The sequence below is a fragment of the Micropterus salmoides genome, unplaced genomic scaffold (genome assembly GCF_014851395.1).
Source record: "Micropterus salmoides isolate LMB-PRFRI ecotype aquatic unplaced genomic scaffold, ASM1485139v1 Ms_hic_scaffold_4, whole genome shotgun sequence".
Classification (NCBI taxonomy): Eukaryota; Metazoa; Chordata; class Actinopteri; order Centrarchiformes; family Centrarchidae; genus Micropterus; species Micropterus salmoides.
Genome location: NW_024043372.1, coordinates 22,062,468 through 22,079,741, shown reverse-complemented (window position 1 = coordinate 22,079,741; position 17,274 = coordinate 22,062,468). Strand labels below are relative to the sequence as shown.

Here is a 17,274-nt window from a genome sequence, read left to right as displayed (position 1 = left end):
ATGGAATTTAAAAAAAAAATAAAAACACTTCTCTACTGTATTTATTGTATCCATGGTGACTGCTAACCAACTGCCAAATAGTGAATCTGAGGTTATGAGGGGGCCCTGGGGGTCTGTTGGGAATCCAGCCATGACTGTATCTAATACTTCTCAATACTCGTGACATGCAGGTTATAATTGTACAATACATTTGATGGGTGGATAAGGCTTGGTCATTACAGTGAAATGATGTATCTGAGCCGTTTTCAAATTCAAACAGCAGTTTATTAAAGGGAAATGTGCACAGAAATGTTTCAGGGAGTAAACTGCTGAAATTATGTTCTTCAAATTAAACTACAGATACAGAGTTGAAAATATAGGCCTACTTTATAGCTAATATATAATTACAGAACTTCGTCTCCACATCAAAAGATGTCAAAACCTGCAACAGTGTACAACTGTCAAATCACAGTGGTTTGCTTTTTTATTTCAATTTCAAGAATATTTCAATTTGTCGAGCTGTTTGCTCCAGTTATAACACATTCATTTGCCTCTATAATATAGTATATAGAGTTAAAACTAGGGTAAAATGATTGTTATTATTAGTTCAAACTAAAGGATTCCATTATAAAAAGCATTTATTAAGTGCTATTATGACCCCTGTAAGTAATTTAAATGTCTAACTGTCATGAGAAATAAAACTGGGTCCATGTAATTCCATGTAAAAAAGTAGGCCTACACAAGTACAACGGAGTACAAAATGTTGCCTACTAACGTCTAAAACTCATCTTAGTGCATATTTTTGATTGATGTGAAACACAGATTTAACTCTCCACCCCTGCAGAAGTAAAATACTTCTGACAGACAACTGAGTATGTTTTGCTGCATAGCTATCACTGTATATTGCAAAATCATGTTGGGCATTACCATACCTAAAAAAAACATAAAGTTGTATATATGAATATAAATTACTGAGTCACAAGGCACTGTCAACTGACCAGTAACAATGGTCACAGCGCTCATCTTGCTGACAATGGCGTCCTCACTGAAAGTCCTTGTTGTTGTCCAAATGGCCTTCAAGCTGCTAGTGCGAAGATGAAAGCACTTCATAGTAGCATACTGGATACTACTCAATAAAATGTACCAAAATCTACAAAAAACTGAAATAACTGAAACTTTCAGGAATTACTTTTAACTGCAGATGAAGTTTAAATTTTGAAGGGTAGTGGTGGACAGTAACGAAGTACATTTACTCAAGTATTGTACTTAACTACAAATGTGAGGTACTTTTCTTTTCATGCCACTTTCTACTTCTACTCCGCCATATCTCAGAGGGAAACATTGTACTTTTTACTTCACTACATTTATCTGACAGCTTGAGTTACTAATTAATTTACAAAATAAGTTTTTTTACACATAAAACATTTGGAATTTTTAAAATATGATGTTTTGTTATGAATTAAACTACTCAAAAGTTTATACAAGTACAGATAAAATGATAAATCAATTTACAGAAAATAATAAATTTTCATCGTTTAGGTTATTTTTCATGCAAAAACATTTCATGGTTCTAGCTTCACATATGCGGAGATGTTCCTTTTAATAATTTTAATATTTTTAATGTTTTTTTCAATCAAGTTTGTTTGGAGTGTTGACAACAAGTATTGTGAAAGTGTCACTTTGGGCTCTGGGTGACTTGCAGTCTGACACAAAACAGTTGAAAAAACAACTACAGAAGTAAAATCCTGTTTTTACATTAATGCATGAGTAATAATCTAATGATATAATAGTATAACAGTCATAGGGGACAAAGGGAATATTTACTTTTAATACTTTAAGTACATTTTCCTGATTATACTTTTCCTAGTAACATTTTTAATGCAGTACTTTTACTTGTAACAGAGTATTTTTACAGTGTGGTATTAGTACTCTAACTCAAGTCAAAGGATCTGAATACTTTGTCCACCACTGGTGAAGACACCGTAACAATGTAAGAAGGTGCCAAACCCTTGGCAGGGACAGTAATACTGTCTAGAGTTTGGAGTAAGATCGGCCCACAGAACCACCAGCGTTCTCTACAGCATGTTGAAATGTGTTGAAGAGCTTTAAATTCAGCAAAGACACAAGTACTACCTGCACACTATATAGTCTGAATTTAAAAAAGAATCCCAGAGCTAATTGATCCAACGTGGCCACTAAATTAAAAAATATCACAAGGAATATAGAGAAGTAAAACTGGCAATACGGTTGTGCATTTAACAAGCCTCACGATACAGTGCTTAAGCCTTTTGAACAATAAAAAAACATTCAGGAAACAAAGCAAAGCATTGTGTTATTTTGAAAAGCTATAATACCACAAGAGAACACAGAAGGTAAAGCTAACACATCTCTCTATCTAACTGTGCTGATTCAAGAAAAGCTTATTCATGTTTAGACCCAGAGAATTTGGATCATTAAGTTTACGTTTCTGTTGTTAAAAAGAGACATCCACTAGTTAACACAAGCTCAGAGTCCTGTGACAAATCTAACCATAAATCCAACACCATTTTGATCAGATCAGACCAGATCAGCTGATCAGGGGCTGTTGCACATAAAGCACAAACATACTGTGCATAACACTGTTCAACATGTAGTCTGTGGCTCGTGTTAGCTATACACAGAATATACATGGCTCCAGATGACTTGCAGGTGATTTGGATCACAGAATATCAAAACTTCTTAACATATTTTACATTCCTACTGTAAATAGTAATTTCATGAGAATAACAGTAAGACTAAACACAGATACTTAGGTCAGCAAGAGCTGATGTGGTAGAAATATATTTACAAATAATTTTAAATTTTGAATGCCCTGGGGTACAGATACTTTTCTTTCCAGATACCAAAACTTCATAAATGGACAAATATTTTCAAGAAAATAAATGCTAAGCTCCCATCTTACGTTTGCTATAGTCAGTAAGTGCTAAAGTTGCTTTTGTTGCCTAGATCTGCTGAAGGTTACCGGTAATGTGGACGATAGTACAGAGAATATTTCTTCTGTATCTTGTGGATGGAATGTATTAAATAAGTAAGTGCTGCCGCATTTTAGCAGAAAGAAAACTTGACAACAGGGGGGCGGAAAGACTGCAAATCAAACTTACGAAAACACAGCCCTGATTTACAATCACATTATCAAGTTGTTATGGCTCATTTGTAAGAATTGCCTACTTAAACATCGACCAGACATCTAACTGGAGTCATATTTCTGGCAACCTGATAAATTTAAGTCCACCATTCACTGGCCTTTTAGCTCTGATTTGGTCCACTTAGTCCTGAGAAAAACATTTGGAGCGTGTCTTTCTTCACCAGCCAGGACTTCACACATTGGCTCTCTGGTGTTTGGGGTTCATACGGGTGGTTGATGAGACAAGGAGCTAACAGTGGCTAAAAGGCTCAGTGAGCTTCAGAGTTTTGTAGGTTTGGAATTGACCCTTTAGTATTACATGGAGGAATTTGATTAAAATGTTTCATTCAAATGTATCGCTTAGCAAAGGTTTATCTGATTTCACAACAAACCATTAACATTTTACAACAACTGTAACCCTTCTCCATCACGGTCATTTGGCACAATATAATGATACATTATTCAATATCTATCAGAAGTCTAAAATAACCCAGGAGCCAGCACATTTGGAAAAAGATGCACCAGAAAATAAAAATCGCCCTACACAGCAGCTGTAAGTGCTGTGGTTAAACTGACTTTCATAGCCAGCTCGGGGAAACGTGCAGTTCTGCAGGAAGCAGGAAGAGAGAGAGAAAATGGCCATGGCCAGTAAATTACAACTAAATATACGCTGTGCATCCTGTGAAGATTATAAAAATACAATATACATAAATCTTTTTTTTGTCTTAGGGATGGGTGATGGGTAACGTCCACATTTAGGTGTGCTGAGCTGTGGCTCCCCTGCAGACTAATACCTGTGAATATCAAGAAACAAGTTTAGTTAGGAAGTGCTACAAGCACAATGCTAACAGCAAAAGTGTGTGTGGGTGTGTGTGTGTGTGTGTGTGTGTGTGTGTGTGTGTGTGTGTGTGAGAGAGTGAGTGAGTGAGTGAGAGTTTAGAGAGATGTTTCTAAATTGAGTACTTTTGAGCAATTTAAATCCAATCTGGGATATCAGTTTTGACATTTTAGACTAAACAATTAGTTATCTAATTCAAATAAACAATATGTTAGTTAATGATGAGGTTTTAGTTTCATATTGCAACTCTATTCTGCTGTATTTTGTAGTGAAAGTTTGCGGAATTATACCTGTAGTAGTTGGGTTTAAAAGGGCCGTTCTTATTCAGCCCCAGGTATTTTGCCTGCTCATCAGAAAGCTCTGTCAGGTGGGCATCAAAAGTGGCCAGATGCAGGCTGGCGACGTATTCATCTGAAATACACGGATGTGGTTTAGTGAAACAGACACTAAAGTCAACACAGGAAATCAACTCATGTCTGCTGGGTAGAACTGCACTGAAAGGTCACTGCCCGACTTAGACTACTAGTTACAGCGCCACCACCAGAGGGCATGAGTACGTTCAGAGGAGAAGATTCCCAATTTACATCTTAAAAAAAAATCATCTCAAAACTTACATGCTAGGTAGACTGAGGTAGAACTTAGTTAATCCACACTCTCCCGTTCAACAGCCCAGCCTTGAGTAATGTTACTTCAAGGTCAAGAATCTAAATAACCTCACCCATCTTCTTGGGAAGCAAGTAAACATCCTGCTTGTATCTTCCCTCAGGGGCGTTGTACAACTCTATAAGAGCCAGGGCCTGAACACAAACATGAATTAATAATAATAAGAATACATACTTTATTAATCGCTTTAGGGGAAACTCGTTTTTTTTATTATGATTATACACGTACATGCACAAACAGGACATGCATTAACATATGGAGAGATTTAAGAGTGAAGGGTCGGCCAATAATTATCTCTACTAATCACGTCTATCAATATTTGCAAGTGAGAAGCTATTTGAGAGTAAAGGTCTTGGAGACCTCCACCGACTCATAAAGCCATAACCCCAAAAATGATTTATGCAACTATGAACTTCAGATTGCAGAGCAACAATAGCAGATCTATGAAGAGATTCAGCAAATTGTTGTGAGTGTACTGTATATTTTAAAATGTCCTCCACAAGCAGGAATCTCTTTATGAGACAGAAAAAAGCTCAGCTCATAAACCTTCTGTTTATCTCTGTTTTATTACTGATGACATTTGCAGGTCAGATCATGAAGCCTATTTGCGAGGATGGACGAACAGTAACAACAGCAAATGGAAAAAGCACACGGTGAACTCTACAAGCTTATTGCAGACTGTTCGGTAGTATCAGCATGTTACCTGAGTAGTGGCTGTGATGGACAAGACGAAGGTAGGGACAGTGGAGCAGCTGAGGTTGAGGAGACGTCCCTATGGAAGACGACATGTTGCCAAGAACATCACAGTTATCATCTGAAGTGGGTGTTAAGAACTTTTCCTGCAAATAAACTGTTTTTACAAAGCACCATGTAATTGATAAATGGAAGTAATACTGTTATAAAAATAGGGAGAATGGATTTCTGGGTTGTTGTATGTTGCATAAATAGTGCGTAGGTCATATGTTTTGTGCTATATTTGTTGTTTTTGTGTTTCAGTAGCCTTAAATAGCAAGTAAAGTGAACTAAAATTATTTGTTTTGAAAATTAGGAGGGTATCAATTACATGCCCGAAATCTGTATGTATTTAATTCATATGGTTGCTAAGGCTCACAGGTGTAGCCAGTTACCTCAGCCAGAAGGATAACCCTCTTGCCATCGGGCCAAATGACATGATCCACCTGAGAGCGCACTCTTTCCCAGGTCAACTCAGGAGTCCGAAGGCTTGCCTGCATGAGAAGAGAACATCAGTCTGTCTCACGTTCATTAAATACACATTCACAACTCAGTCTGTAGGACAGATTTAAGGGGATTCTTCCATCGTTACCACATCAATCTCCGTATTGGAGTGGCCCATATTGCAGACAATAGAGCCATTTTTCATTCGGTCCAGCTGGTCTCTGGTCACCACATTCTTGTTCCCTACGGATAGACACAATCATTCATCTTCAATCGGCATGCATCCTCTGCCACACAGGACTTAATTAGCACAGAACAGCCCTGAGGAACAGTGCAAAGGACCATGAACTAAAAGGCATTTATTATGAGACAGGTATAGATTCACAGGCTTTAATCCCGCATCAATGCAATGCAAGTGGTTACACCAGCGTGGCATCAAGCGGAGTTACCGGTGCATGTGATGATGGCATCAACCTGGCGAATAATCTCATTTAGCTTGACCACCCTGAATCCGTCCATGCTGTTTACACACAAGAGAAAGTACAGGGTCAGCCTCAGTGGGGTCAGTGACTGAAAGGAAAGTATTATTTATTGACAAGCAACTCAATTCAGTTGACTGGCTGGGTTCCCTGTTGGGTTAATGTAGTGCATTTGAGTTTAAGCCTAACATAAATCATCTCACAGTTTGTCAAATAATTAACAAAACTTGCTATGCTATGTTATTCACACTACAGTCTATTCTATTACTATATGTTTGATATTCAGCGTGGCGATCATCACAGTTTGTTGTTTTCCTCACCAAGCCTGCAGGGCACAGATGGGATCAATCTCTGTAACACTGACGATGGCTCCCAGAGCTTTCAGAGCAGCACAACAACCTTTTCCAACCTGCAAAGAAGAGATGATGTACTGTGTGACCAGCAGAGTTACATATGCCAATTATTACCCTGACCTTTATAAAGCAACGACTCTTACCAGTATTTAAACACAAGCTATCGCAATATAAAAACCATCTAGGCTCTAGGTACTGAGCAGAAAAAGCCTACTGATCTCAATGCCCTGCAAACTTTGACTCTTAACATCATCTAGACTCAACAGCCAGACATTGATATATTCAATGTCTTTTAAATATTGTGCAATGAAATGAAATCAGTCACAAATGTTTTCACAGCTTTATGATAAAGTTCAGTGTAGTATGTTCTTGTTAAAAAGAAGTATCTCACCTCGCCATACCCACATACGACCACCTGCTTGCCTCCGAACATGACATTTGTGGTTCTCTTCAAGCTAGAGAGGTTTGAGACATATAATTAGCACATTTTGTAGAAGTGAAAAACTGCCAATCTGTATATGTGCGCCTCCACAATCTGGCATCTTTATACTGATAAAACTGTAAAAACATTATTTGGCACTATTTGTACCAAAAGTTGCCCCACAACAACAACAAAAAAACATTTTCTGTCTTAAGCAGCCTTTTTCAGTGATGTGCTTTCTGTGACAGCATCATAACTCGTAATGGACCCCCTGCTACAAGACATCAGTGTGCCTTGCAGATAGAACAGCAATTCAGAAGGAACAGCAATACATTATGAGTGGTGAGAACTCATAATTGGTGAGAGTGAAGAAAGCACATGTGCAGACATTGTTAAAGATTCAGGTAACTTTAAGAAAAATAACTTCTTGTCATAATTGCTAGGGGGGGTGAAATCAGGTTCCTCTGGCTCCTCCTACTGCTCCTAAATGCCATTTACAAGAATCCACCGCGGCCAAGTTAAAACAATCAGAGCCAGGAGGAGACTCTACCACAGTGTCAATCACTGCTCGTGCACACGCTGTGCAGCAGCCCTCCTCGCGCATGCTCTCACTCAGTCAAGCTCAGTGTCTTCAGTGCAGCTTCAGAAGGTTTGCAAACACAATGGCTGAGGAACAACCACCAGCAATGAAAGAACTGCCCATCCCTCCTGCCGTGTGTGAACACGTCCCGGCTCCACACAGCGCTATAGGCTCATTATGTTCGATTGTATCGATGAGTGGCAAAGAGACATGATGACAAAAAGTGGGAAATAACTTTTCAAGGGGGACAGTGGTGTACTAGCTTCTAATGCCGCTATTAGATGTTGTAGCAGCTGCCTCTGAAACCTGGGGAGCTCTGCACTGTGCCACAAAGTGTTGCTCTCGTCATGGAGAGCAAGCCCCAAGTGTAATGAGGATTCAAAGGGCAACCAGCTCCATCTTCTGGGTTTGGTGAGGGCGGGGTTTAGCAGAGTGATACAAACAGCAGAAAGAGACGTGGAAGGTTTTGCATTGGGTTCAGTTGTTACAAGGGTGCAGGCTGTGTCGCTCAGTGTTGAGCACAGTCCAGAGACCGGGTGCCCTGTGATAGCAACAATGTTTCCTGACCATTACACCACGCCAGTGTTACAGTAGACACACTTCTGAAGTTAGGCATGTGGCAGCTGATGACCCACTCAGGAGTTCTGGAAAAGTAATGTAACAGCTGAACAAGAAAATGGATTGGGAATTATGCGAATTGATAGAATTTCCTGTAATAATTTGTAATGTTTTCTTATTGATCTCTTGGAGAAAAACACTACTATGACTTTAATGTGTTGGCGAGTTCATGGGAAATTCAAGGAACAGTGAAGGTGAGTTCACCGCTAAGTCAATGTTTTCCACTTTGTTTGATTTTAACCCTTATCTCATCAGCTTTGGAGTGCATTAAACTGCAGACTGTTTTCACAATACAAACAAGGCCCGACAACGTTTCAAAGCTTACTAGTCACAGTGAAGCTGTCCAATAAACAAACTGTGTCCAACATCAGTTCAACTACGCTAGTGTTCAGCCTCCCAACAACCAGATACCTCAAATGGGGTGGTGATGGAGCATTGGATAAGACACATGCCTATGGTGTGAGAGACCCGGGTTCAATCCCCCACTGTGACACATCCACCAATGTGTCCCTGAGCAAGACACTTAACACCTAGGTACTCCAAGGGCGTGTGATCTCTGACATATATAGCAATTGTAAGTCGCTTTGGATAAAAGCGTCAGCTAAATGAATAACTCTTACTCACCCGTCCAGGATGGACTCCCTGCAGCAGTACAGGTTGTCAAACTTCTGCTTCGTCACAGAGTCATTTACATTCATTGCAGGTACGCACAGTTTACCAGCTTTGGACAGCTGATACAACCTGGAAAGGGAAAGGTAGAAACCTTTCACTTCATGTTGGTGCATGTTGCTATGGAAGGAAGTGTGTATCTATATGCAGTAGACTACCTGTGAACCCCAGTGACACTCTCCTCCACAATGCCTCTGATGTTCTTGAATACATTGGGGTATTTCTTGTACATCCAGTGTGTCAAGTCTCCTCCATCATCAAGGATCTAACAGATAAGAGGGGGAAAAAGTCAGCCCTTTCTCCTCTCTTGTTGTGCACACAGCCAAATAAATTTATTGTGAGACAAACATTAACATTTAATAGCTTTGAAAAGAAAGGTTGCTCCTCAGGTGTTTTTATGGGTATTTGAGGCATTTGTTGATCTATTTCATTCACTTATCAAAGTCTTTTTCTCCACAAACTCACAAAGCTAGAAAAAAAAAGAGACTTTTCCCACATACCATGTTAGGCTGCCAACCCTCAGTGTTGACACAGCGGTCGATACACCACCAGAAATCATCCTCAGACTCCCCTTTCCAGGCAAACACAGCCACACCTGAAACAACAAATGGGTAATATCTTTAAGACTCTTACATCAACAATGCTGTTGTCCACCATCTGGTTTGTTCAGTATAGACTGATGAACATGAAGTCACCACCGTCTCCCAAGACAGAAACTGGAGAGTCTACATTAGAGTCGATATGCCGCCAGTGAAGAAAAACTAACCATTACATACTTGTGAACATGTCATTTAGAAAACTGACATGTGCGCTCTTGGGTAACAACATTTCATCATGTAGCAGACTATGCAGAGCAATAACTTACTGAACAATAGACACAAACTCAACCTCCTCCACCCAATGAAATACACGATCACCCCCGAGCGACTATCTATTATAACCCTCTCAGCTTGTCCCATCATAAAAGGTCTACTGTGGAAATGTAGTAAATACTTAAATCATCACATAGCAACCACAGATAAAAGGCTCAAGTAGTGCTGTTCCTTCTTTCAAAGGCAAATCTGCAGGGGTGGTTGTTCAAGAGTCTGTTAAACATTTCCAAACAAAGCACACATGAGAAAACACCTGACACTAATCATGTGGTCTGTTTTAAACATTTTATTGTTCCTAATCAAGTGCTATTAAAATGTGTAGGATTTCCACAACTCAGCATTAGTGCGTCCATTACCTGTATTCAACCTCCAAAACTAAATGTTCTTCAAATGCTCTGCTGCTTACCGGTCTCTGACAGAGCAGCAGCCACCTCATTCTGTGTAGAGTATATGTTACATGCAGTCCAGCGGCACTGAGCCCCAAGGGCCACCAGAGTCTCGATCAGCACCTGAAAACACACAGGTAAGCACAAGGTAAACAAGAAAGTGGTCAAATAAGATAAAATGACTGATAAACCTTCTATTTGTAACCAGTTTGTATTTCAATAACACTGAAGGTTAGAGTGAACCAGGTCTGTATTGTGTCTGCCATGCTGTGTGATCAGCTGGTTGTTGCCAATAGCATATTTTATGGCCATACAGACTCCACAGCATTTTAATCATTTAAGACTCGGGAAATATGAGAGTTGGTATTAAATTATAGACTGTAAGTGGATGCAGAAACTGTGAATAAAATTGACCTAAAATCCTATCCTGATTAAGAGGCACTATCATACTTCAGCGTTCGCTTGGGGCATTGAAGCAGGAAGTCAGAGAGAAGTCTTACTGCAGTCTGGGCAGTGATGTGAGTGCAGCCTACAATTTTGGCACCTGCCAATGGTTTCTCACTCTGTGCTCTCTTCCTGAGAGAGATCAGCGCTGACATATCTGAAAACAAGAGCACATAAAAAAAGGGAGGCGTGAGAACGACAGCCGTTGCAAAAGAACCTCTTGTATTTTGTTCTTCTTGGCAGCAACTCACTAACATTAAAGGGAAAGATTGTAAATTCTACACATATCTACTCTCCATTTGTTAAATGTGTAGCTGGTTATCCTTTTCTTTATTACATTATCTTAAATTGTTAATTTTTCTAAATGTGATGTGGTGTAATTTGTCATCTGGTCGGGTTTTATTTAATTATGTCAAATGAAATCAGGGTATTAGCTTAAAGAGCAGTGACTAATGAAAAGAGACCATGACATGTGACAATAGACACCAAGATATGTTAGAAAATCTGAATAATGCTTGGTTTAAATATAACATATCGTGACAGATGGCTTTTTAGACTAAATAGACTACATTTAAGTACAATGGTGACGTGACCACTGTGTCTTACCTTGCTCTGCAATCTCAATCTCACGCCTGCCAAATTCAGCCTGTTTGATGTTCTTGACGCAGAAGTCGCTGCTGCCCTTGGAGTTGACCTGAGTCTTGTCCCGTGGTGAGGTCTCATCGTCAGAGCTATCCGTATAGGACGCAGCTGTAAAGGAAGTGTAGTTAAAAGCTTGCTGCTTCTTCTTCTTTTCTTTTTTTAAATGAACTAAAATGTGATGAGGAAAAACATAAATAAACATTTCCGGACTGCATTGCTCGAATTTGTTGTTTTAAGAAAACAAAACTTAAAATTAACAAACTGATATATTTTGATGATTTCCATTAAATAAAAATCAACTGGTTTTATGAATTTAGAGCTCCATATTCACCATCTTGCCTTACCTCTTTCTGACACTCTCGAAAGCTCGGTTAACATTTATAGTAAGACTTATCACAGTGTGAGTATTCTTTATAAATCAAAGAAACTCATGTCCATTTAAAATATTATACTGCAGACAAATTGAACACTGATGCACACACATGTCTGACGGTCTCTCCTTCTTACCGGAGCTGTAGCTGTCTGTGGATGACTGAGAGATGGAGCGGGACAGAGAGCGGCGGCCTGTCTTGGTGGGGAACCTGCTGAACTCCTGCTTGTCCTCCACAAACTGGATTTGCTGAAATAAAATAAAATTTTTAAAAGGTCATGTTACACGCTGTAAATGCTGTAAAGGATGCTACAAATCCAGCCATGAAACAAAGCTAGGAGGAATTTAAAGGCTCTTTGAGTAGAAATGGGAGTTAGGCTGTTTTTGTTTTTACTTGAGGTCTTGTTTATATGGCTTCAGCCACGACCAGATGTGGACAGAGAGTGAAACGAAGAAAAATCAAGTTCTGATGATAATCCTACTCGATCTAGTAAGCTTGTTTTGTTGTACTGACAGAAATAGATGTCTGGCTGAAGGCCAAAAGCCATTGCGCCATCAAGACAGATGTTCCAAAATTAAGCTTCCAAAGCCACATTTATTTTTTTGGATGGCCCAATCTTACTCATGCTTGCGCAATGATCTTCCCCCCTCAGTTTAGCACACCCTTGTTGCGATCTCCAAACTTCCAAACAGATAAAATGGAACAAAGAAAATGCACACAGCTCTTCAGCTTGAACTCAGGTAACAGTATTGCATTACCAACCCAGCCTTATTTTGGCTGTTTGTACCTAGCTTTATGCCTGGTCAGGTAACTTTCACAGAGGGAACCAGGAAACGTTTTTCAACAGGAATGTTGCATGCATCGAAGCAACACGTGTGAGAAAAAGTCCCAGGTGCTGTGACGTTATCTTCTAACATATGCAAAATAGTGAGTCCAGGTATGGAGAAGTGGACGGGCAGATCTCTTCACCTCAGCAGTTTGTTGGAATGTTTTTGTTTTCTGTTTTTGAAAGATATTAGAGTAGACGTTCATAAATCCGCCTACAGACTAAAGTGTGAGTTAGATGCCATTCCTGTCATTAATATCAGCCTCGGCCTCATTCACCTCATCTCTGAACGAGCGTCTGGTTCTTCATTCTGATAAGGTCAGTCTCTAGTTTGCAGGTTTATGTCTGGAGCTGAAAACCCTCCACATACCAGTGAAAATAACATGGCAACAAGGAACAATGAGAAGCGGTTTTCTCAAGATTAAGGTGTCAAGACACCACATATTTTCCCCTGGACAGAACAGGATGGGGAGGGTTGCAGGGTCCCAAAGTCTGACTGATACTGGTTCCCTCAGATTTGATTAATAAAGATTATCAATTGATTGTTAAATATTTGATTTATACACTGCATTACAGAGTGCTTCTTCTAGACTCCAGGACTAATGTTGAAGTGTCATAACTTTTGAGGACTGGGTTGAAGGTGATGGCTGGATGTACTTGATGTCCATTATCTTATATGAGCTGGCGTGGTGGTTTAAGACTTTGTTTTACAAGTTTCATGTATTTTTTATGTTTTATGTATCTTATGTTTAAGTTGGTGTGTGTTTATGTTTCACCTATGAAAACTAAAGTCAAGTTAAAAGCTGAAGTTAACTAAAGCCCTGATGATTGCCAAATTTAGTTCACTTGACCTTCAAGTGCACCTCGTTAAGAAAACTTAAAAGACATATTTTCTTATATTTTACTAAACTTTTCTTTGCCTACAGCATTTGTTATTGCATCACTGGCATTGTTTTGCTTTTTAATGCCCGTCAAAGAGATTACTGGAACAAAAATGATTAAAAGGGAGCATGATTGATAAAAGTAGCTAAAATTTTACATAACTGTCCTAGAACAACAACCAAATGAAATCCCATACTTAACCATAATTTCCAACCTCGTTTTCATGCATAATCATTTGTAAGCTCGCAACCTAACCATCAGGGCCTAAATATTATCCACAGGACATAACCATTAAACTAAAGATCTGTAGCATACCACATTAACATTTAAGCTAATAATTTCTGTGTCAGAATAAATGTCTTCCACTGGGCTTTGACCCTGGATCACTGAGGGCACAAAGCACAGCAAACAAAATGGGTCTGGTAGCTGTCACCTAACTTTGTCAGTAATGTTTCTTGCTGTGTCTTATAAACATTACCAAAAATGAATTCATATTTACTGTAGATGTCTCTATATCACTGTGGAGAAGCTCAATATGAGTCGTTTCATCATGTCCAGGATTAAAGCTTTGCTTTGTTGAAATCTATGTTTGAGAGAGTGAAAACAGTTTGCCGGTTGCTGTAATATTAACTCCCTCCCAAACAGAGAATGAGGATGTGAAACACTTGGTCTCTATAGTGAGGCTACCAGGCTGACTAATAAGTATTGAGACTTTGCATTTGACGATCCCTGATCACAGTTGAGTTATACACTCTTGCCATTTTATTAGGCATATCGTGCTAAAACTAACACAGTTCAACAGTCCTGCAATAAATCCTGCAATCAAGATGGTTATAATGTTCAGGTTTATTTAAGCTGTTTTGGAGAGGTGCTGATTCAAAAGTGTGGTCATTTTGGAGGATGTAGTTTGTGCTGCTTTTGAACTGTATTACAGAGAAGTTTTCCTGTTACTTTGCCGACCCCACTGAGGTTATGACATTATAAGCTTCACAAAGGCAGGATTTATTGAAGGACTGTTGTATTAGACACCATTTGTTTTAGCTAGGTGTATCTAATAAACGGGCAACTGAGAGTATGTTTGCTCAGTGTAACTGAAACTGGTATTTGTCCTCTCAAACTTAAATGGAGGCATGCTAATACTTGACAGTCTAAAGCCCTAAGAATTCAAGCTGCAACTCTTGTTGCAGCCCCTTGTTCTTTAAAAGGTGTAAGTTAACATATTTCTTTTGTAAGTGTTACATGGGGTGAATCTTTCTGTTGTTTCTTAAAGTTTCCTGGTACTAGATATCATAAGGAAATCAAGCAATTTAGGTGAAACTGATTTTCTTTGGGAATGAAGCTGTGAGGACTGAAAAGAGAAATCGAACTGGTCTTTTTGTTTAAGAAGTGCAATTATTAGAGTTTATTTTTAATATGACCCATGTGAATTTTCACTGCTGATTTCCTATTAGTTTATTATACTTTTGAATACAAACATCCTGCCCAAAGTCTCCCTTCTTACATACTACTTCACAGTCTGGGGTAAAGAAAAAGCAAACTTTTAATAATCATAAACAAAGTATGTAGGCTATATCACATACAATACACACAATATTAAGCTGCCTGTTTCTGCAGTGTTATCGTTTTCTTGAGTAGGTATAGGCGTAATTTTGCAATACAGATCGAGACATGTGAATCATTGTCCATAGTTTTGCTGCAATTGGAAACTACTTCAAATGTGCAACAAATCAGTGTAAAATGTATTTGCCTTGCAAGCGGAAGGTTAAGATGTAGGCTACTGTCTTTCTTTACTAAATGACAAACCCAATTTAAACCCAATGTCTTGAGGTAGCCTCCAACTGAGCCCGTGCACTCAGATGATTATCACACAGATAAATGAGGTACACTAGTATAAGAATATTTAGCTAAACTGAAAGCACTATAATTACGCCGGACTTTATAAATGTCCGCCGTCGTGCAGAGGCTAGGCTGACGTCTTACCTTTTTAACTGGTTTGTGTGTGGGCACGGCGCTGAAGGCGGATGACAGCTCTCCCATGTTCATTTCGCTGTTCTTGCTTACGGTCATCGCTGAATATTTCTCCGCTACGTTCTCGCTCTCCTTCACCTCTTTGCTCGCCTGTTTCACCTCCAGCTTCGCCTCCCCGGCCGCGTCCGACATGTTGACGGTAGCGACGTTACCTGCTCGGAAATACAACAGCCGCTGAGGGTTCTCCGGTAGTAATGTCAGACGTTAACGTTAACGGTATCCTCGCGCTGCTGGCAGGCTAACAACGAGCGGAAGAGATACTTTCAAATTGCGTAACGTTGCAAGCTAAATCGAAAGTAAACGCAATAACTCTGTGTATGTACTCCACTTTGATTTGGCGCTGACAGATGGTTGTATATTTTCTGTTGTGTTGCGTGCTGCTGCTGTGAGGAGTCCGTGCTGGCTCAGCTGTCACCTGGCTGAGAGACAGAGGGGGGCGTTACTAGTGTACAGCTGCGTTCAGGGGAAGTGGGACAACAAAGACACCCGATGAGTACAAACGGGCTTATTCGGTATCCTTTTTCTGCTAACATTAGCGTCCCAATTGTCGCTACAGCGCCGCATCTTGATTAATGTTAAATGTTCTGAAAGCAGCCGAACAACCGTAACTTTATTTTAATTGCTTTATCCACTTTCAATCTAAGCAGGAAATGTCTTTGCAGTATACCATCTACTAATTTGCATATTATGCGGTTTTGTACAAACAGGTCAAACTGTGATTTTTGATAGAGAGATCATAACAGAGAGAACGCTACATCTTTTTCCAAAGACACCACTACTTTGAATTATTTTATTTTAGGTCTTATTATTATTATCATTATTATTATTATTATAAAAACTCTTTTTACACTGTGCGCTGCATTTGAGAGACATATGTCCATTAACAGCTCACGCACGAATCAATCAGTAGTTATTATTCAATTCAATTCAAATTCGAATAACTTTAATTATCCGTTAGGAACACTTGTGCAGAGCATCAGCGCGTGTACCGTTCGCTTTCGCAGAAACACACAATATATCTGCAACCAAACACACCTCACAAACCAATCAACGGTGGTAAGTAAGTAAAGCTTGCAAAGCACGATAAATACATAATAAATAGGCGATAAACATTAAAAGGGATTCTGTTAAAATAGATTTGCCTAGGCCTAAGTAAGTACTAGAATAAATCAACAATTATACTATAATTTAGAGTGCAATATAGCTGGTCACCTTGCCACTGTGGACGCTCAAAAACACTGTTAGTTATTGTAGACTGGGACAGGGTACAGAGTCAAAAAAGTTCCCAGTTGTTGCTCAGGTGCTCATAGGAATCCTCATTTAATGCGCATACTCACTTTAACTGGCTAGAGGTTGCAATATAAACAATCTTCAATATAAACAAGTTTGCAATATAAACTAGTTTGTTGTCACGATCAGGAGGGAGGTAGATTCCATCAAATAAGTCAACTCCTAATGTGCAGTTCTAGGATAAGTTAGTTACTTTGTACATTATTACAACGTTTCATCCTTATGTGAATAAATAAATATCATTGCACACCAAGTTGTTATAAGAGCTGAGATGAGGACCTATAGAGGTAAAGAACACTCCTGAATTTGCATAAAACCCAGAGGTAAGTGGATGGATCATCCCTATCTTCCTCCCACACTTCATGTTTCAGCTCTGTTTCTAGGTTAAAGTTGTTCATAGAAGTTTTTGTTCCACTGAAAATTGTCGTTGTGATCCTGATCTGAAAATACTTGTTAGCAAAACTATAGCAGTTTAGAAAAGTAATCTATATATGTCATTCCACAGTGAATGTGTTTGATAGCTTGACAGATAGTAAACTATGGAGATAGTATCAACATATGCACCTTAAGAGGCAGACTTTCCAGTACCAAGGA

General features: G+C 39.2%; 1 protein-coding gene across 1 annotated transcript; it reads right to left on the bottom strand.

Annotated features, from left to right (window-relative positions):
• Positions 1-1,602: 1,602 nt before the first annotated feature.
• On the bottom strand, positions 1,603-15,819 carry LOC119886294 (S-adenosylhomocysteine hydrolase-like protein 1). The gene is made up of 17 exons (XM_038696939.1): positions 15,343-15,819; positions 11,791-11,902; positions 11,248-11,391; positions 10,698-10,798; positions 10,218-10,320; positions 9,440-9,534; positions 9,098-9,204; positions 8,895-9,011; positions 7,043-7,106; positions 6,619-6,707; positions 6,269-6,339; positions 5,968-6,062; positions 5,771-5,869; positions 5,347-5,415; positions 4,699-4,777; positions 4,271-4,391; positions 1,603-3,936 (listed from the first exon to the last, which is right to left on the bottom strand). Exons 1-17 carry the CDS (start codon positions 15,520-15,522, stop codon positions 3,930-3,932), a joined length of 1,653 nt encoding a protein of 550 aa, XP_038552867.1. The 5' UTR covers positions 15,523-15,819; the 3' UTR covers positions 1,603-3,929.
• Positions 15,820-17,274: the final 1,455 nt, after the last annotated feature.

Coding starts and splice junctions, on each gene's coding strand:
- LOC119886294 (XM_038696939.1), bottom strand. CDS start 15,522: ATGTCGGACGCGGCCGGGGAGGCGAAGCTGGAGGTGAAACAGGCGAGC. Junction 6,708..7,042: donor TCGTATGTGGGTATGGCGAG/GTGAGATACTTC, acceptor TCTTCTTTGCAG/GTTGGAAAAGGTTGTTGTGC. Junction 4,392..4,698: donor CTTGCTTCCCAAGAAGATGG/GTGAGGTTATTT, acceptor CGTGTATTTCAG/ATGAATACGTCGCCAGCCTG.